The sequence below is a fragment of the Pseudophryne corroboree genome, chromosome 5, assembly GCF_028390025.1.
Source record: "Pseudophryne corroboree isolate aPseCor3 chromosome 5, aPseCor3.hap2, whole genome shotgun sequence".
NCBI lineage: Eukaryota > Metazoa > Chordata > Amphibia > Anura > Myobatrachidae > Pseudophryne > Pseudophryne corroboree.
The window spans coordinates 669400924-669422223 of NC_086448.1; the positions used below are offsets into that span (position 1 = coordinate 669400924).

The 21300-nt window shown below is 45.3% G+C and overlaps 1 protein-coding gene across 2 annotated transcripts in view; it reads right to left on the reverse strand.

The window, feature by feature from the left end:
* TCEA1 (transcription elongation factor A1) overlaps nucleotides 1-21300 on the reverse strand; it is a 147702-nt gene that overhangs the window by 82002 nt on the left and 44400 nt on the right. For both annotated transcript variants that reach the window (XM_063923726.1, XM_063923725.1), the window contains exons 3-4: nucleotides 2730-2835; nucleotides 2283-2370 (exon numbers count right to left, since the gene is read on the reverse strand). In XM_063923726.1, coding sequence (XP_063779796.1) covers nucleotides 2283-2370; nucleotides 2730-2835 — 194 coding nt within the window. The remainder of the gene's footprint in view (nucleotides 1-2282; nucleotides 2371-2729; nucleotides 2836-21300) is intronic.

Sequence of the window (21300 nt, forward strand, 5' to 3'; positions counted from 1 at the left end):
ATGGCTTTGTAGAAGCCGGGGCGGGCTTCTGTTCCTGGGCAGGGGCTGCTTGCTGCCCTTTCTTACCCTTTCCTCTGCCTCGCGGCAGATAAGACTGTCCTTTTGGTCGCTTTTTATAGGAGCGAAAGGACTGCGGCTGAAAAGACGGTGTCTTTTTCTGTTGGGAGGGGGTCTGAGGTAAAAAAGTGGATTTGCCGGCAGTTGCCGTGGCCACCAGGTCCGAAAGACCGACCCCAAACAATTCCTCTCCTTTATATGGCAATACTTCCATATGCCTCTTGGAATCCGCATCACCTGACCACTGTCGCGTCCATAAACTTCTTCTGGCAGATATGGACATCGCGCTTACTCTTGATGCTAGAGTACAAACATCCCTCTGAGCATCTCGCATATAAAGGAAAGCATCCTTTAATTGCTCTAGAGTCAATAAAATACTGTCCCTATCCAGGGTATCAATATTTTCAGTCAGAGAATCCAACCACACTACCCCAGCACTGCACATCCAGGCTGAGGCTATTGCCGGTCGCAGTATAACACCAGTATGTGTGTATATACTCTTCAGTGTAGTTTCCAGCCTCCTATCTGCTGGATCCTTGAGGGCGGCCGTATCAGGAGACTGCAACGCCACTTGCTTTGATAAACGTGTGAGCGCCTTATCCACCCTAGGGGGTGTTTCCCAGCGCGCCCTAACCTCTGGTGGGAAAGGGTATAATGCCAATAACTTCTTGGAAATTAGCAGTTTTCTATCGGGGTTAACCCACGCTTCATCACACACGTCATTCAATTCCTCTGATTCTGGAAAAAATACAGGTAGTTTTTTCACCCCCCACATAATACCCCTTTTTGAGGTACCAGCAGTATCAGAGATCTGCAAAGCCTCCTTCATTGCCGTGATCATATAACGTGTGGCCCTATTGGAAAATACGTTTGTTTCTTCACCGTCGACACTAGATTCATCTGTGTCGGTACCCGTGTCGACTGACTGAGGTAAAGGACGTTTTACAGCCCCTGACGGTGTCTGAGACGCCTGAACCGGTACTAACTGGTTTGCCGGGCGTCTTATTTCGTCAACTGACTTTTGTAATGTGCTGACATTATCACGTAATTCCATAACTAAAGCCATCCATTCCGGTGTCGACTCCCTAGGGGGTGACATTACCATCATCGGCAATTGCTCTGCCTCCACACCAACATCGTCCTCATACATGTCGACACACACGTACCGACACACAGCAGCCACACAGGGAATGCTCTAATCGAAGACAGGACCCCCTAGCCCTTTGGGGAGACAGAGGGAGAGTTTGCCAGCACACACCAAAAGCGCTATAAATGTATATAAACAACTCTAGAAGGTGTTGTTTACTATATATGCGCTCTTAATATATAAATATCGCCAATTTATGCCCCCCTTCTCTTTGTTACCCTGTTTCTGTAGTGCAGTGCAGGGGAGAGACCTGGGAGCCTTCCTCACCAGCGGAGCTGAGCAGGAAAATGGCGCTGAGTGCTGAGGAGAATAAGCTCCGCCCCTTTTTCGGCGGGCTTTTCCCCGGTTTTTAAGAAACTGGCCTGGGTTAAAATACATACATATAGCCTTAATGGCTATATGTGATGTATTTATTTTGCCACTAAAGGTAATTATATTGCTGCCCAGGGCGCCCCCAGCAGCGCCCTGCACCCTCCGTGACTGAGTCAGTGAGCCGTGTGACAACAATGGCGCACAGCTGCCGTGCTGTGCGCTACCTTCAAGAAGACTGAGGAGTCTTCTGCCGCCTGCTTTCCGGACCTCCGTTCTGCCGTCTCTTCAGCGTCTGTAAGGGGGATCGGCGGCGCGGCTCCGGGACGAACCCCAGGCTGACCTGTGTTCCGACTCCCTCTGGAGCTAAGTGTCCAGTAGCCTAAGACTCCAATCCATCCTGCACGCAGGTGAGTTGGAAATCTCTCCCCTAAGTCCCTCGATGCAGTGATCCTGTTGCCAGCAGGAATCACTGAGATTGAAACCTAAAAAAAAACTTTTCTAAACAGCTCTTTAGGAGAGCCACCTAGATTGCACCCTCTCGGACGGGCACAAAAACCTAACAGAGGCTTGGAGGAGGGTCATAGGGGGAGGAGCCAGTACGCACCATGTGACCTAAAAGCTTTTTTAGATGTGCCCTGTCTCCTGCGGAGCCCGCTATTCCCCATGGTCCTGACGGAGTCCCAGCATCCACTAGGACGTTAGAGAAATGCTAATACTACTCTTCATATTGCAGTATGACAGAGGACACAAGGTGATGACAGTATACCTCTCTTCCCTGGCCTCTGGACTGTTCTGGGCAGGAGACGCTTGCTCTTTCTTCTTCTCCTCTGGATCTTTGTCTAATGAAGGGCCATCTACAAGGAAGTCAAATTATGCCATATATTGATTATACAGTATGTAAAACTTTTTATAGGGAAACTGTTTGAGGTGTGAAATATACAACTATTGTAACTCTTGTTCCCCCTACAATAACACACAGAAGCTGCACTACAGATTGCTTCAATGTGTGATCCATTTTAAATCAATTTACACCGCCCATTTACGTTCATTTTAATATAAAAAAAAAAAAAGAGGGGGGGGTATTTAGTTGGGAAACAAACCATAGTCCTCCACACTTTCTAATGGATTTTACAGAAAACTAATTTTGGCAAATTTCTCTGCTAGAAAACATGTTGCTACTACAGAGATCTGAAAGGCAGGGTTCCCCGGTTACCTAGCAGCTTCTTCCAGGATTTGATGAGCGATTTGGCTAGAGAAGTCACATCTTCGTTTGCACTTTGTTTACGGATGGCGTTCACAGACATTCCGATTCGGGTGGACTGTAAACACAGAAAATTCATTTGAAAAATAAAAGCAAATGATCTGTAGAGTCACATGCAAAGTTTCTAAAGCCGATAGAAAGAACATTCAGCTTCAGAAAATACAAATGTGCAAATGTGCCAATGTAAATATAAGCAAACTTCTTTTTTTGCATGGTTTATTTTTTTTTTAAATTCTAAAGGACTAAGAACGGAGAAGGAGTAACCAAGTGGATAACTTCAATTCTTAACAAACACACAAAGATTTACGGCATATTCCGGTTCAAGAGCTAGAGTCAGTTAGTCACAATAAGGTCACTTGGTCTCATGGTGGATTAGGCAGCAAGTGCTACTAGGTAGGAACTGTGGGGGTGATTCAGACCTGATCGTAGATGTGCTAAATTTAGCACACCTACGATCATATTCTCTGACATGTGGGGGGACACCCAGCACAGGGCTAGTGCGCCCCGCATATCAGGCCCTACCACCCGCACAGCTGCAAAAGCATTGCTCGGTGGCGATGCTTTCGCACCTGCCAAGTAGCTCTCTGCCTGCACAGCCTAGATGCACTGGCAGGCGGCTACCCACCATGTTCTGGGTCGCAGCAGCTGCGTGTGACATCACGCAGCCACCGCTGCAACGGTCCGGACACACCTGCGTTGTCCGAACCGTGCTCCCCCCAAACGGCATTCTAATGCCATTGCCATGCACCCTTCCTCCTCTGCCTGTCAATATGGTTTTCTCTGGCAATTCAACCTCAGTCGGGTTTTTTTTTCCGCCTAAAAAATAATAATAATCCAGTTTTCTGGAAAACACACAGGATCCAGGATAAATTCCTGACTCCATGGGATTTTTGCGATTGCGGACGCGAAAAAGAGGCACTTAAAGATTTTGTTTCACCTGCCTCCGGGCAGGTGAAAAAAATACCTGATTGTCCCCAAAAGCCGGCACTATTGAATAACCAGTAGGGGGATCAATTAGTCACAGTAATTTACCGCAGCTAACTGAAATCCCCCCATAAAGTAAACATGAATGCTTAATAGATTATAAATTCTTTAGATAGTAAACACTCATGAGCAGTCTCATCCTGTATCCATTCCCACAACCCATCCCTTTCCCATTTTGCAGCCTGGCAGCACTCATGTCCCATGCACAGTTTTGTTAGCAGTTTGTGAATTATACATTCTTTGCTGAACCACATTACATTGTATCTATTATCTCCTTCCAAATATCAGCAGTCAGCTACAGTATGTAAGTTTTACTCTGAGTGGTTCACTTATACATCAGTGTGCCAGAAATTCTGGAGGGCACCTTGGGCTGATTTTCCTAAGGAGTGACTGCTTTATCTATTAGACCGGTATAGCTACTTTGCTTGCTGTAGTTAGTTGTGGGGAATGCTCAATTAGTAAAAACATTAAGTCACAAAGAAGTGTGTTACTGGATTATGTAACGCAATGGCTTTGCTCCAGCTTACCCAAAGCTTTTCAAATGATTACTGTATATGAAGACACCCAAAGTTAATACATAATTACAAGTGTCAACTTGGTCACGGTATGGGAACAGAACTATGTTGTGGCATGTGTAGGTTTGATGACCCTTTAAAACAATATGTCACCTGAACATGAAAGTGGTTAAGCACCAGACAAGTCATTGCAACCTAGAATTTGATACAGTATGTGTACAGCCATGACCTAAAGTTTTGAAAATGACACACATATTAATTTTCACAGTCTGCTGCCTCAGTTTTTATGATGGCAATTTGCACATACTCCGGAATGTTATGAAGAGTAATCAGATGAATTGCAATTAATTACAAAGTCCCTCTTTGCTATGACAAAGAACTTAGGGGCAGACGTATCAAGCCTGGAGAAGTAATAAAGCAGTGATAAGTGGAAAGTGATAATGCACCAGCCAATCAATATGGGTTTGAAAAATGAAAGTTAGGAGCTGATTGGCTAGTGTGTTATCCTCTTCCACTTCTCCAGGCTTAATACATCTGCCCCTCAATACCAAAAACAACATTTCCACTGCATTTCAGCCATGTCACAAAAGGACCAGATGACATGTCAGTGATTCTCTCATTAACACAGGCGAGAGTGTTGATGAGAACAAGGCTGGAGATCACTCTGTCATGCCGATTGAGTTAGAACAGCAGACAGGATGCTTTAAAAAAAAGGTGGGGGATGTTTGAAATCATTTTTCTCCTACACTACTTCATGGCAGCCCTTACTCTTGGGATTGTATCCCATTCCTAGACTTAGACAGGGAATCCTCTCAACACTTTAGGACCACCCACCTTGGGTATATAGCCCTGCTCCTCCCCTTCCTCCATTAGTCTTTTTTCCTGTCTCCTAGCTTGACAGGGGATTATGTGTTTGATTTTTGAGAAACGTTTTTACCTCTATTCCCAGTAATACGCCTCTGTGTAGCCGTACTGGAAGAGGGTGGCTCCCTGGAGAAGGCAGAGTGTGCTTGGGGCGATTGTAAGTCCCCGCTGTTCAGCTTAAGGTGTCCGCCCGCTGTTTTGCTGCTGGTCCCTCTCCCTAGTGCCGCTGTCTGAAGCCGTTTCCCCGGGTGCTTTGCTCCGCTAGCCGCAGCGCCTGTATCTCCTGTCAAAGTCAGAAAAATGTCTCTATGCACGTTGCCATATTTGCACCGCACACTGGTCCGCGCTGCGCATGCGTACGCTCTCCCGTGAAGGCGCATACCCGCAATAGCGTGCACTCGCAGGCGCGGTATGCGTATTTACGGTAGAGTTTATGTAGTCGTAGCGTGCGACTCATTCGTTACCTATTTTCACAATTAATGTAGTTTATAGATCATGATCCCTTTGATAGTTTCTGAAAGTTTGGTTAATATAGAAGGTCCCTGTTTAAAGGAATCCCTCTTTGTATTGTACGAAGGGTCTAACAGGAATCATACAGCAGTGTTTGGTACCCATCGGAAGAGTAGTTAATTAGTAATATTCCGGTGTTGGTTTGGAGCGTATTAATCGCTCGTGCGAATAGTTATGGACATAAGAAGTTTATGTCCATTTCTATTATTTACTCATACTCAGGTATGCGGCGGGAAACCTAGTTTCCCACCCACCTGAGCTGTTGGAAATCGTCACAGCCCACCTGTATGAATCACCCTATGACCTTTTGTTATGATGCAGGGCCGAATTCCTTCGGCCAATGGACAATGGGATTGTAGGGACTATGAGATTGCATTGTGTGTGGGGCATAAATAGGCAGGCCGACCATATCCAACTTCACTCTCTCATCAACGGTTATCTGCTGATAGCCGGGAGCTGGATATCGAGGCGCATGCGATCATACCCTTTGTGCGTAAGTTTTCTCTCCGTAATCAATGTCTTTCTGTGAGCCAATTTCTCTCATCTCTCTCCGTCTCTCTCTCTCTCTCCTCCTTTCTCTTATATCTCTCATAGTATTATAGCATTGTATTGTATTGCATTTAGGTCAGTGTAGTATTGTCTTTTTGTATTTATTGTTTAGTTCTGTGGTTAGGAAGTCTTTGTTATATTGTAGTGTATCATTTGTACTGTTATCCCCTTTTTACAAGTATATTAGATATAATACAGTTAATAGGCTTCGGACCCTAAACCAGTATCTGTGTATTTTCAATAGTGTTAAGTGTTCACTTGAGCGTCGGTGACGCTCAAGCAGCTTTGTAGTTAGTCAGGTTACACAAGGTTGCACGTACACCCTGTATTCACATTAAGGTATTCTGAGTATTTCATTGGTATAAGGTTTAGACATAAAGGTATAGCATTGTGAGCGTCTGCGCCGCTGGTGACCTCGTGGTCTTGAGCGTAAGCCACGCCATAGCGAATCATTACTCTAGTCATAGCCAATAACGTGTCCTGTGATCACTGGGCCGTGAGCGAACGTGACGCTTGAGCGTCTCGCCTACGGCTGAGCGATCGTTACGCAACTAGCGTACCATTACGGTACTTCTTAAGCAAACAGCGTACAGTGTTCTTAGACTTCATAAAGGGTTGTTTATACGACAAAGGAATTTAGCATTGTCAATTGGGGACTCGTCCTATCCTTCTCATATCTGCACTAGGTAGATCAGCAGACATTATCCCCCCAGCAAAGGGTGGGAGGTTGTCTCCCAGTGCTGACGGGATAAGCGTCTGCTTCGCTTAGATAAAGAGTGCTGAAGGAATCCGGGAACCGGAAGTAAGAACAAAACGCTTGTGTCTTTTAAAACTGTTTTATTTCTCTTCTGTCTTGCGTATACACGCACGCATACATTTATCTGCATTTCTTTTTCAATTTCGTATATCACTATTCCTGTTTGCCAATTTTTATAGTTGATAGAAAGTGCTAAAAGAGATTTGCTGTTATTTCATAGTAGAGGTAATAGTTAAAGTATAGAACAACACACGATTTGTCTGAGATACAAGGCAGTCAGTGTGGATTGCGGTAGATGATCAGGGATCATTTACATTGATAAAAGTATATATTGTGTTACGGTGGATCTTTGCATTGCGTACACGTGTCGCTAACAAAGACTAGCGTACGCAATCCAAAGGCAGACGCACGCAGCGTTCACTACGCAACGTAGCGTCCGGTTACGCCCACGTAGCTCAAGTCACGAAAAGTTGAATTAGCGCAAAGCGAGAATTAGCGCAAAGGCGATAAGTAACGCACAGCGGTAGATAACGCGAAGCGGTAAATAACGCAAATCTATTTTTGGAAAAATCTGAAATTTAGTTTAACAGATCTTGCTCCTAATTGGTAACACTGTTGGACTGAAGACAATTTCTGCGCAGAAATAGATATAGAAACAAAAGTGTACATGTGTTGAGTGAGTGTGTTTTTTTATACATAAGTTTATACAACTTTAAGGTGGAACCAAAAGGAAAGTCGGGTACTCGTCAAGGGACATACGTGTAAGTGACATATACGGTGGCTAGGGAGGCATCCCTGGTTAAATAATATTTGAGCATTAGAGTATAGCGGACCATAAGGTAACAAGACCAGGAGGTCATAAGGTAACAAGACCAGGAGGTCACAAGGTACTAAAAGGTCCGCTATAAAGGTACAAGAGGCACAACGCCTGGGGTGTTGGTGCAGAACCCATATAGGCCACAAGCTCTTGCTGAAGGAATCGCGGCCGGAAACATCGATTCCATTAAATCTCTCAGTACATAACAGGTAGTGCTTATGTACTGAACGATTGGACCGCACGTAATTGTGTGCAGTAGTTAGTAATCTGACCTAATACCATTAGAGAAAAAAGGGGTCACAAACGCTATTTGTACATTCTGACGTGATTTGTGTAATTTTTTATTTTTAAAGGGAAGTTCGCTGGTCACTCAGGAACTATCTAACAACCCCACCTTTACTGGAAAGAGTAAGTGTCCTGCGGGTAACCCTCATATGTTCCAGTAAACAGAAGGTTTTTGGTAGGGCCCTGTATCGAGTACGCCAGCACCACGTCGGTGTGATCAGGTCGTATTGGTCGAGGTGGGCGAGTGAGTGGGGTACTCGGTAAACCGCCACCGCCGGCCTACTGTGGAGTAATTTGGTTGTCTGTAAAGGCTTGCTGAAAACCTTGATACAGAAATCCAAGGAGGACTAAGCAACACCTGCAGACTATGGGGGCCAGTTGCTCAGGTAGGGGGCGATCAACCTTGGTTCAGGTTGATTCTGTGAACCGACCAGTTGGGTCGGCACGATATGTAATGTGTGAAAAATATGGAAGTCACACCGAATCTTTATGTGATGAATGGGAAAGAATGACTGTACAAGACAGGGACAAATTCCCAAGAATAGGTAGCTTTAGTCCAGAAGTGTTACAAAATTTAAGGAGGAGGATATGTCTCGTAAAATCAGCAAAGAGACGAATTCAACATCATGATTATTTACAGTTATGGCACCAGGAAGGTGAGATACAGAGAGGTTTGGCTCTGGCGGCAGGATCTGGGGCAGTCAGGAAGCTGATAGCCACAGCTCCTCCTCCACCATACATTGCAGGAGAGAAGTTGATTGCGGAGAGAAACGCACTGGGTTATAAAACAAAAACTCTTAGTAACCTTGTAAATGTTAATGATGTTAACCAAATAACTCATGCAAGTATTAACCCGTGCAAGATGTACCCTGTTTTGAACCTTCCTCAGGAGTGTGATCAAGAAGACGATTCAGCAACAATTTCAGCTCTCTCTCTTGCAGCCACCATAACAGAGACCACAGTAGGCACAGCGACACCCACGAGATTAGTGAAAGCCCCTAGCGGAGGGATAGGTGAGGTCGTGTCAACGGGTAAGTACGGCACCATGCACTACACTGAAACAATTGTACCACAACAAGCAGTAGAATCTACACAGGAAGAGGCTGTTAGAATTGCTCCTGTAAGGGTAATAGCAGTTCCCAATGGAAAAACAGATGTGTCTGGAGCCACTCCCATAAGGAACATTGCCATGTACACTCCATTTTCCAGAATGGAATTAAGAACAATAGTGTCCGAATTTCCTGACCCCAGAAAGGACTTAGTTGCTAGCCAAAAATACATCAGGGATCTAGGTAACACTGTAGAACCCAACAACAAGGATTGGCAGATACTGCTAAGAGCTTGTTTACCTTCCAATGTTGACGCAACTCAATTTTTAGCTGACTGTGCATTGGATAAAGATGTACCGCTTACAGACGTGTACAACAAGGATAATGTAAAAAGGATAAATTTACAGCTAAAGGAGTATTTCCCAGCCGTTGTTAAATGGAACAAGATATTTTCCATTAAGCAAAAGGAGTCCGAAACGGCAACAGAATATTTTCACCGGGCACTATTAGAAATGGCAAAGTACACTGGTATAGAAGACATTAAGACCAACCCAAACCATCGAGAAGTAGCAGTATCTGTACTGATGGATGGTTTGAAAGAAACATTAAAAGCTAGGGTACAGACCACGCAACCATGCTGGCGAGGTCTGTCAGTGTCCACATTGAGAGAGGCTGCTATTGATCACGACAGAAATATCACTAGGCACAGGGAGTCGCAAAGTGATAAGTTGATGTCAGTAAGTATACAGGCGCCGACCACAAGGCAGCCTGCGTATGTACCACCGAATCCTGTGGGTAAGGCAAGTGTAATAACATGTTTTTCTTGTAACAGACCGGGACACTATGCACGAGAATGTAGAACAAAGAGTGTACAAAGATCTTTTCAACCCCCTAGACAACGACACGACACACGACATTGGGAGCAGGGTCCACAGAGGCGGAGTTTTGAGCCACATACAGGGGAAACAAAAAGATATCCCCCGAACAGAGATTGGCATGCCTCTGGTAGTTCCCAGCTAACCCCCGCACAAGTAGTCGCTGCCAGCAGGATTCAGGGAGGTCAGCATACCCAATAGGGGTGTGGCCATACCTGTAATCTGCACCCAGTTAAGTTGATTGCTAGTCTTGGAAGCGAACCAGAGATTGCAATCAATGTAGCTGGTAAAACTTTAAACTTTCTTGTAGACACAGGGGCGGCCAAGTCAGTGATAAATTCGACAGTGGGCATGAGAACCACTGGTAGGACAATTCCAGCCATGGGAGTAACAGGAGTAGTCCAGCACTACCCTGTTAGCAAACCAGCCGAGATTACAATAGGGCCTTTGCATACCAAGCATTCCTTTTTGCTGGCTGCATCGGCACCAACTAATCTCCTGGGAAGAGACTTACTATGTAAAATGGGTTGCGTCATTTATTGTACTCCTGAAGGTGTATTCTTGGACATCCCTGAGAATCACGCTCAGGAAGTACGAGACATGTTAGACTCCCCATCAAAATTAATGTCACATTCCATTATGACAAATAGGAACCCATCCCAAGTAGAAGAGATGACATCTCAGATACCAGAGTCACTTTGGACAAAAGATGGACAGGACACTGGATTAATGGCAAACGTAGCTCCAGTAGTTGTACAAGTAAAAGATGGTAGGATAGCTCCAAAAATCCCACAGTATCCTCTGAAGCCAGAGGTGGAGTTAGGAGTTTTCCCAGTAATAGAGCGCTTGCTACAACAGGGCATTCTAGTAAGAACGTCCAGCACAGCAAATAGTCCCATCTTCCCTGTTAAAAAGAGTGGGGGGAGGGGTTACAGGCTAGTGCAGGATCTAAGGGGGATTAACAAAATAGTTGAGAGTCAGTTCCCCGTAGTGCCTAATCCAGCTGTCATCCTAATGCAAATTCCTCCCACTGCCAAATTTTTCACTGTTGTTGACCTCTGCTCCGCTTTCTTTTCGGTACCTCTGCACCCTGACAGCCAATATTTGTTTGCATTCACATACAGAGGAGTCCAATACACATGGACTCGGTTACCCCAAGGTTTCATAGATAGTCCAAGTATATTTTCTCAGGCTTTGCATGATTGTTTACAGTCTTTCCAACCGGAGAGTGGATCAGTGTTGATACAGTACGTGGATGATCTACTACTGTGTTCTGATTCATTGGAGGCATCCCTGAAGGATACGAAACAGCTCCTGTTTCATCTTTCAGACACAGGTCACAAGGTTTCCAAAGACAAGTTACAATTATGCCAAACTAAGGTAAAATATTTGGGACACTGTCTAACACAAGGACTGAGACACCTGACCGCTGATAGAATCCAAGCCATTAGAGACATGACACTGCCACAAACCCAGCAACAGATCAGGACGTTTCTAGGAATGTGTGGGTATTGCCGTAATTGGATCCCAGGGTTTTCCATATTGGCGCTACCTTTGCAGGAAATGGTCTCTTCAAACAAACCTGATCGGATTTCGCATACAGACGAATCTGAAACAGCATTTGAGAGACTCAAGCAATGCCTAACGCAGGCACCAGCACTAGGTATGCCAGACTATGGGAAACCCTTTGAACTATACGGAACAGAAAGTGCTGGGTGCGCAGCAGGTGTACTAACACAAAAACACGGTGACGCCAGCAGGCCAATTGCATACTACAGCGCCCAGCTAGACACGGTAGCGCGATCCCTCCCCACATGCTTGCGTAGCGTTGCGGCGATAGCATTGCTAGTGACGAAAAGCGAAGATGTCGTGCTAGGCCACAACCTCACAATCCATACACCGCATGCGGTATCTGCCTTATTGAATTCTGCCCAAACCAGACACGTCTCATCAGCAAGGTTTACAAGATGGGAATTGGCATTAATGGCCCCAGTAAACATCACCATAAGGAGATGCAGTGCATTAAATCCTGCAACATTTCTCCCAGGTGTGCCTGGTCAGGCACAAAGGGTGGAAGGTGAGAGTGATGGGGAAGGAGGATTTAATGCAAAGGAAGATACACATGATTGTATGGAATATTTGACCCAAAATTTTACCGCAAGGCCTGACATCAGTGACAATCCACTGGAAGATGCAGAACTCACGTTCTACACGGACGGTAGTTGTCACAGACAGTCAGACTCGGGAGACTTGTGTACTGGATACGCAGTCGTAGATGACCAAGGCACCATAGAAGCGGAACCGCTAGGCCCACCTCACTCAGCCCAGGTTGCTGAACTGGTCGCCCTAACCAGAGCATGTGAATTGGCTAAGGGTAAGTCTGCCAATATCTACACCGATTCCAGATACGCGTTCGGGGTAGTCCATGATTTCGGAGCCCTATGGCGGCTCAGAAATTTCATGACGGCAGCTGGCACACCGATAGCGCATGCAGCTCATATAAAAAGGCTTCTAACAGCGATACAGGAACCCGACAGAGTGGCTGTTATCAAATGTAAAGCACATACATATAGCCAAGACCCAGTATCCCTTGGTAACAGCCGAGCAGACGAAGCCGCAAAGCTTGCAGCTGCTACCCCCATACAGACAGACACCACACAACTGATGGTATTTAATACCATCAACACACAGAAGTTGTGTGAGATGCAGAATTTGTGTTCCACACAGGAAAGAGCAGTCTGGAAGGCAAAGGGATATGGCCAGGAGTCCTCAGGGCTCTGGACGGATGGACATGGTAAACCAGTGGCCCCCAGGGCATACCTTCCATGTCTGGCTGAAGCAGCTCACGGGCTGACTCATCTAGGCAAGGAGGGGATGTGCAAATTGGTAAGAGCATACTGGTGCGCCCCAGGATTCTCCTCTCATGCGAGTAAAAGAGCAATGTCATGCCTTACCTGTCTGAGAAAGAATGTTGGAAAAGCAATACCTACAGAACCATCCCATATCCCACCTGCCGGCGGCCCTTTCCAGGTAATACAAATTGACTTCATTCAATTACCCCCATGTCGAAATTTGAAATATGTACTTGTTTGTATAGATGTTTTCTCGAATTGGGTCGAAGCTTTTCCAGCAGCTACAAATACCGCTATGTTTACAGCTAAGAAAATTGTGCAGGAATTTGTATGTAGATATGGTATCCCTAGAATCATTGAAAGTGATAGGGGTACCCATTTTACAGGTGATGTCTTTCAAGGAATGTGTAAGTTGATGGGAATTGATAGTAAGCTGCACACTCCGTACCGTCCACAGGCGAGTGCGAAGGTCGAAAGAGTGAACAGCACTATTAAAAATAAATTGAGTAAAGTAATGACAGAGACAGGATTGACGTGGCCAGAAGCTTTACCCATTGTTTTGTATAGCATCAGAACCACTCCCAGGTCCCCCCTTAATCTGTCTCCTTTAGAAATCTTGTTTGGTCGACAACCGCATGTCATGATTAACCCTCAGGATGATTTGAAATGTAACAATGAAGTAACTGTAAAGTACTTGATTAACATGAGTAAGCAGTTGAGGAGTCAAAATGATAATCTGAAGTTGGTGATTCCTGATTTACCAGGTAGTAATTGTCATGACATTGAACCTGGGGATTATGTAATGATACGAAATTTTCTACGCTCAGGTTGTCTTATTGATAGATGGGAAGGACCATACCAGGTCTTATTGACTAGCACCACAGCATTGAAGGTTGCTGAGAGAGAGACTTGGGTCCATTCATCCCACTGCAAAAAGGTTGCCGATCCAGAGAAGTCCCGTGATAAGGAACAGACGGTAGAGGTTGTATCACTGGAGTGTCTGTTCCAGGAGGACTGAGGCGGCACCTGAGCCTTGAAGACCGAAAGCAGTTGTCGACTCCCTTCTCCCTTTTATTGTTTTTCTCCACTTCCCAGCCCCTCTCCCTTAAAATTTCTTTTTCCCCCTTCTCATTCTTCTCTATTTCCTCCTCAAAGATGGACTTGCCCCAAGAGACTGTGACCCGGATTTTGATGTTAACCATGATGTTGACCAGAGCAGTCTGTTCCGGCGAGAGTACCATAGAGGTCGAGAGAGGTTCTGGAATGGGTTCCGATTATGATGATGGAGGCGTAGTTTTCCAAGATCAACCAAACCAACAAGCAAAGGCGAGTATCAGAAAACGATCCGATAGAAGAAATTGTGATGGATTGTTAGCTGAAGAAAATTGTATCTGTAGGCTCTGTGATAATCTGGTTGAAGATGGATGCATAAAGAAATGCCAGTCCAGTTTTAATATCCATATGGACCGGCATCCATTGAGTGACTATCACTCCTTAGTGGGTAACGTGTTAAACCAAACAGATTGTTGGGTATGCTCTCAAGTACCTCAGGGTCACAGCAAATCAGGGCTAGTACCATTTCCTTTAACGTTAGGGGAGGTACTTGAGCTAAGTGGTGGGAGACCGGTGGACCGGAGGTTTAACATCTCCAGCCCTCCTAGTTTGAAGCTCCACCAATACCATGTGGATAGGTCCCTCTTATGTTTCAACATCTCCAATCCCAGAAAACCGGGAAATTGGGAAGTGTCATGGAGCAACCTTACCATGACCTTTTCACACAGAGCAGATAGAATGCCTACAGATACAGAGCTCGTACGCCATATAGCCAGTAGAGGAAAATCTTTTCGGTATCGATATACCTTAGGAAATAGGATTACTAGAGTTGGAGAGGTATCACCAGGATACTGTGCACATATCGTACAAACTGATACGTGCATTAAGCAGATGGAAGAATTAGGGTCAGGAGATTTCACCTGGAAGGTTTGTAACATGGTCATGTCCTTCTCCGTCCCTTATGTTCTCCCCGATGATGCATATTTCATATGCGGGAGAAAGGCGTACAAGTGGCTTGCCCCAAACTCTGAAGGATTGTGTTATATTGGAAAAGTATTGCCTGAAGTGATGACTGTTACACATGACAAAATGAAGGACATACACCGTGGTGCCCAAGCTCCTTATACTCACACTCATTACGAGCACCGAGTTAAAAGACAGCTGTCAGAAAGGTTAGAGCATCCGGCCTCTGATCTTATCCATGAATCCACCGGGATTCAGGTTCTGGTAGCGTTAGATTTCACTCGTACCGCTCGATGAGTGATGAATTATAGATACATTTCCGCACTCGCCAATTTGTTAGATAATATCACTGAAATGTATGATGACACGTTTAGATACACTGGAAGAGAACTTCAAGCCTACAAAACAGAACTAGTTCAGCATAGGATGGTTCTTAATTATCTTACAGCAGTAACAGGCGGATATTGTGTTACATTGGCAACACAGTACGGCATAAAGTGTTGCACGTATATCACAAATAGCACCGAGGATCCGGTAGAGGTCATAGACCAAAAGATGGACGATATTCTCCAATTGAAGTGGGAATTTCGTCGAAAACACAATCTCACCCTTGCTGCTGTAGGTAATGAGCTGACTGGTTGGGTGTCATGGTTGAACCCGCGAAATTGGTTCTCCGGTTTGGGAGACTGGGCTCAAGGAGTCATAATGGATGTTGGAAAGTTCCTACTATGTATCTTGGGTGTCATTATATCGATTGGATTGATATTTAGATGCGGGCAGGCTTTAATGAGGTGCAAACAAAGTACAAAAGTGATGAGCTTGAGGAGCGAGGAAACTGTAATTAACCTGGATTTGATTTATGACCCAATGATAGAAACCAGGATGTGATGAAAATACGATTATACGGTCCGTTTCTTTCACCTGTTTTTCTGTTTTTCTCCAAGATACAAAGGCCCCCTTGGACGAGGAAGCTGACGAGACGAGATGTATACAGACAACAGACAAGCACCAAAGATGAAGTTTTGACAACCTATGATATGGACACTTGATGAACTTTGCCATGGATCCCCAGTTTCCCTAGTACTTTTAAACTCACGCTAGCCCAACATTTTTTTTGTAAATCTGATGGCACTGACAAAGCTTGTTGCTCATGCCCAAGGAGCAATACAGCGCAAAGAAGACGACTCTCAACAGATACCGAACACAACTTCAACAACAGATGTACATTTCCCTGACATAGAATATCATTGCATTTTTCGTAAGTGTTCTTTATCTTCATCTCTACAACCCCCAGGTAACGACACACATAGACGATAGGGAATACAGGCACAGATAGCAGCAACCACATACCTCCCCCATTCATGTATCATCAACTAAAATGTGCATCCCCATTTTGTTACAACCACAGCCGAAATGAGCTCGGTAGAGTTTGACAGCCCATCCACAGACCTGTACCACAGGATAAGAAGGAATTCAAATGTATACTTCGCAATACCTCGAAGCTTGATTTACCACACGTACGGCACGATGATACATGACCCTCCAAACATGGACTCATACACACATGCTTCTACTTTCTCACTAGGTCATACCCTTTTCACACCTACTCCTCTCTTCTTCCTTACCCCACCATGGAAATCAATTAACCCCTGACTTACATTTTTCTCCTTAAATATTTTAGAAGGTGGCAGTTATTATTGACTGCCAAAGGGTGGACTGTCAAAGTCAGAAAAATGTCTCTATGCACGTTGCCATATTTGCACCGCACACTGGTCCGCGCTGCGCATGCGTACGCTCTCCCGTGAAGGCGCATACCCGCAATAGCGTGCACTCGCAGGCGCGGTATGCGTATTTACGGTAGAGTTTATGTAGTCGTAGCGTGCGACTCATTCGTTACCTATTTTCACAATTAATGTAGTTTATAGATCATGATCCCTTTGATAGTTTCTGAAAGTTTGGTTAATATAGAAGGTCCCTGTTTAAAGGAATCCCTCTTTGTATTGTACGAAGGGTCTAACAGGAATCATACAGCAGTGTTTGGTACCCATCGGAAGAGTAGTTAATTAGTAATATTCCGGTGTTGGTTTGGAGCGTATTAATCGCTCGTGCGAATAGTTATGGACATAAGAAGTTTATGTCCATTTCTATTATTTACTCATACTCAGGTATGCGGCGGGAAACCTAGTTTCCCACCCACCTGAGCTGTTGGAAATCGTCACAGCCCACCTGTATGAATCACCCTATGACCTTTTGTTATGATGCAGGGCCGAATTCCTTCGGCCAATGGACAATGGGATTGTAGGGACTATGAGATTGCATTGTGTGTGGGGCATAAATAGGCAGGCCGACCATATCCAACTTCACTCTCTCATCAACGGTTATCTGCTGATAGCCGGGAGCTGGATATCGAGGCGCATGCGATCATACCCTTTGTGCGTAAGTTTTCTCTCCGTAATCAATGTCTTTCTGTGAGCCAATTTCTCTCATCTCTCTCCGTCTCTCTCTCTCTCTCCTCCTTTCTCTTATATCTCTCATAGTATTATAGCATTGTATTGTATTGCATTTAGGTCAGTGTAGTATTGTCTTTTTGTATTTATTGTTTAGTTCTGTGGTTAGGAAGTCTTTGTTATATTGTAGTGTATCATTTGTACTGTTATCCCCTTTTTACAAGTATATTAGATATAATACAGTTAATAGGCTTCGGACCCTAAACCAGTATCTGTGTATTTTCAATAGTGTTAAGTGTTCACTTGAGCGTCGGTGACGCTCAAGCAGCTTTGTAGTTAGTCAGGTTACACAAGGTTGCACGTACACCCTGTATTCACATTAAGGTATTCTGAGTATTTCATTGGTATAAGGTTTAGACATAAAGGTATAGCATTGTGAGCGTCTGCGCCGCTGGTGACCTCGTGGTCTTGAGCGTAAGCCACGCCATAGCGAATCATTACTCTAGTCATAGCCAATAACGTGTCCTGTGATCACTGGGCCGTGAGCGAACGTGACGCTTGAGCGTCTCGCCTACGGCTGAGCGATCGTTACGCAACTAGCGTACCATTACGGTACTTCTTAAGCAAACAGCGTACAGTGTTCTTAGACTTCATAAAGGGTTGTTTATACGACAAAGGAATTTAGCATTGTCACTCCGGCGAGACCGGAAGTGCGGGTGGCCGGAAGGGCAGCGGGGCGAAGGGGAAGTGCGGCTGGCGGGCGGAAGCGCTGTGAGAGACAGCGTGCGGCGGTTGGCGGGCGGAAGTGCTGGGGCGGCAGTCCTGTAGCTGGGACGGTCTGCTCAGCGCCGCTCTCTATGATTGATTTGGAGCTTAAATATGGCGCTGCACACTAGGAGTGAGAGTCTCCTATGAGCTGGGCAGGTGTATGCTTACCAGCAGGATGGATAGAGAGCCTTCTCCCCATAAGCCGATGAGTGCCCGGAAGAGTGTGTCTCCTCCTAAGAAGAGGCTGTGCAAGAAGAGGCATATGGATATACAGTGTGCAGCATGCGATAAGATCTTTTCTTCTACTGAGAATGTGAAGTTCTGTGAGGACTGTATACAGAGTGACATTCAGCAGGCCAGTCAAACCAGTCAGATTCAGCAATTGAAGGACTGGATGAAGAGGTCTTTTGTTACGAGAGAACAGCTGGCTGATTTGCAGGGAAATAAGAGGTCTAGATCCCTGGCTAGTATTGACTCTCAGGACGAGTCAGCCTCTTTGTATGCTGATTATCAGGTTTCCTCTAGTTCTGGGTCAGAAGAGAAGGAGGAAGTTAGAGAGTTCAATTTGGATCTCGTTGACAGTCTCTTAAAGAATATATTTAAGACCATGAACTATAGGCAAAAGGATAAAGGAGATGAAGATAAGGATGTCTTGTTTGGAGATAAGTCCAAAAGGAGCAGATACTTTCCGGTTCACAGAGCACTGAAGGATGTAGTGTCTAAGGAGTGGCAAAACATAGATAAGAGACTTGGAAGTATTAAACGAGTGGATCGGATGTTTCCAGTAGAAGATGAGCAATTTCTGGGCTGGTGCACAGTGCCTAAGATTGATGCGGCAGTGGCAGAAATGGTGTCTAAAACTACGATTCTGTTAGAGGACGGAGCTGTCCTTAAGGATGGCATGGATAAGCGTATGGAGAGTGCGCTAAAAAAATTACATATGTCCTCGGCAGTATCCTTAAGGTCCGGTGTGGCGGTTGCATCTGTCTCCAGAGCTTTGAGAGTTTGGGGATCAGTGTTGTCCACAGATATTGAAGAGAAAATCTCAAGGCAATATTTGCAGAGAAGCCTGGGTATTATGCTCAAGGGCATAGAGTATCTGTGCGAAGCTTCTTTGGATGTGTTAGATTTCGCAGCAAAATCCATGGCGGCAGGTGTTATGGCTAGAAGAGCTTTGTGGCTTAGATCACGGTCGGCGGATATGCATTCCAAGAACCGGTTGGTGTCATTACCGTATGAGGGTTCCCTATTATTTGGAAATAAGCTTGAGGCTATTATACAAAAGATGTCAGGGGGTAAGTCAGCGAGGCTGCCTCAGGACAAGAGGAATAAATTTCCGTTTCCTTCTTCTAAACAACAATTTAAGGAAGCGAGAAGTTATAGGCCGGGGCGAGCTTATATGGGAAGGTATTCCTCGGGGACGAATAGGCAGTCCTTTCGCCAGGCCTATAGGAGAGGTGGACGGAGACAATGACTGTCGCGGAGTTCTGGTATCCTTTCCGGTGGGAGCCAGGCTTCAGAAGTTTGCCAGTCTCTGGCAGTATTCAATTCAGGACACTTGGGTACTGGATGTGATATCTCAGGGATACCGGATAGAGTTTTCCGAAGTTCCAAAGAGGGACAAATTTGTGAGTTCAAGAAGCCCAGCTGCGAGTCTGGAACTAAAGGCTCTGGAAGACAGTTTGGAAAAACTGATCCAGGTGAATGCGGTAGAGCCTGTTCCTCCTTCAGAAAGAAAGAGGGGATTTTATTCCAGAATTTTTCTGATAAGAAAGGCGTCGGGAGATTTCAGAACGATACTAGATCTCAGACAGCTCAACGATTATGTAAAGACGATAAAATTTCGTATGGAGACGATGAAATCCATTCTGTCAGGGGTAAGGAAGGAGGATTTCCTAGCGTCCATAGACCTAGAGGATGCTTACTTTCATGTGCCGGTACACACACGGCACAGAAGATACCTGAGGTTTTCGGTCATGGGCAAGCATTTTCAGTTTACGTGCCTCCCTTTCGGTCTGAAATCGTCTCCAAGGATATTTACCAAGGTACTGTCGGCACTGGTAACCGTAATAAGAGGTCAAAGAATTGCAATTTGGGCATATCTAGACGATCTACTAGTGTGCGGAGAGTCAAAACAGGAAGTAAAGATGGCGTTAGAAGTGACGCTGCAGATCCTACAAGAACATGGTTGGTTAATAAATTGGAAGAAAAGTCAACTAGAACCAAGACAAGAAATTCAGTTTCTCGGAGTACAGGTGGATACTGCCAATTATACAATAGGTCTGTCAGAAGATTCGGAGTCTGGCTTCTTTGCTAAGGGAATGCAACAGTGTGACTCTGCGTCAGGGGATGAGTCTTTTGGGTATGATGGCCTCCTCCATAGACGTGGTCCCGTGTGCAAGATGGCGGATGAGGGACCTTCAGCTAGAGATACTAGGCTATTGTCGGAGACGTTATTCCCTGAATCATCGCATAGGGTTAAGTCAAGGGGCAAAACGTTCTCTAGACTGGTGGATGGAAACAGAACTGGTCGACAGGAAGACGACTCTGTCGGATCGTCACTTCCTCATTCTAACAACAGATGCAAGTGCAGTCGGTTGGGGGGCACACTTGTTGCAACAGAACTGCCAAGGAAGGTGGAACCACCAGGAGAGAAGATTATCCTCAAACCACAGGGAAATGAGAGCTGTGTGGAAGGCGATGAAATATTTCCAGAAGCAGTTACAGGGGAAACATCTCAGGATATTTTCAGACAATGTAGCAGTGGTAGCCTATCTCAATCGGCAAGGAGGCACCAGAAGTCATGTATTAATGGAAGAGGTGTCAAACATACTTCATTGGGCGGAACGTCATCTAGAATCCCTATCAGCACTACATGTTCCCGGAGTAGACAATTACGTGGCAGATTTCCTCAGCAGACAAGAGGTGTTACCGGGAGAGTGGGAATTGAACGACGCAGTGTTCAATCAGATTGTACAAAGGTTCGGCCAGCCACAGGTGGATCTGATGGCCACACACGTCAATACGAAAGTTCCTCTGTTCTTCTCCCGATATCATCTCCCAGGATCAAGCGGGGTGGATGTCTTCTCTCTCCCATGGGGGTTCAGACTAGCATATGTTTTCCCTCCGTTTCCAATGATTGCACGTATCCTAAGGAAGATCAGAGAAGAGAGGGCGCAGGTCATAATAGTTCTTCCATATTGGCCAAAGAGAGCGTGGTTTCCTTCAGTACTGA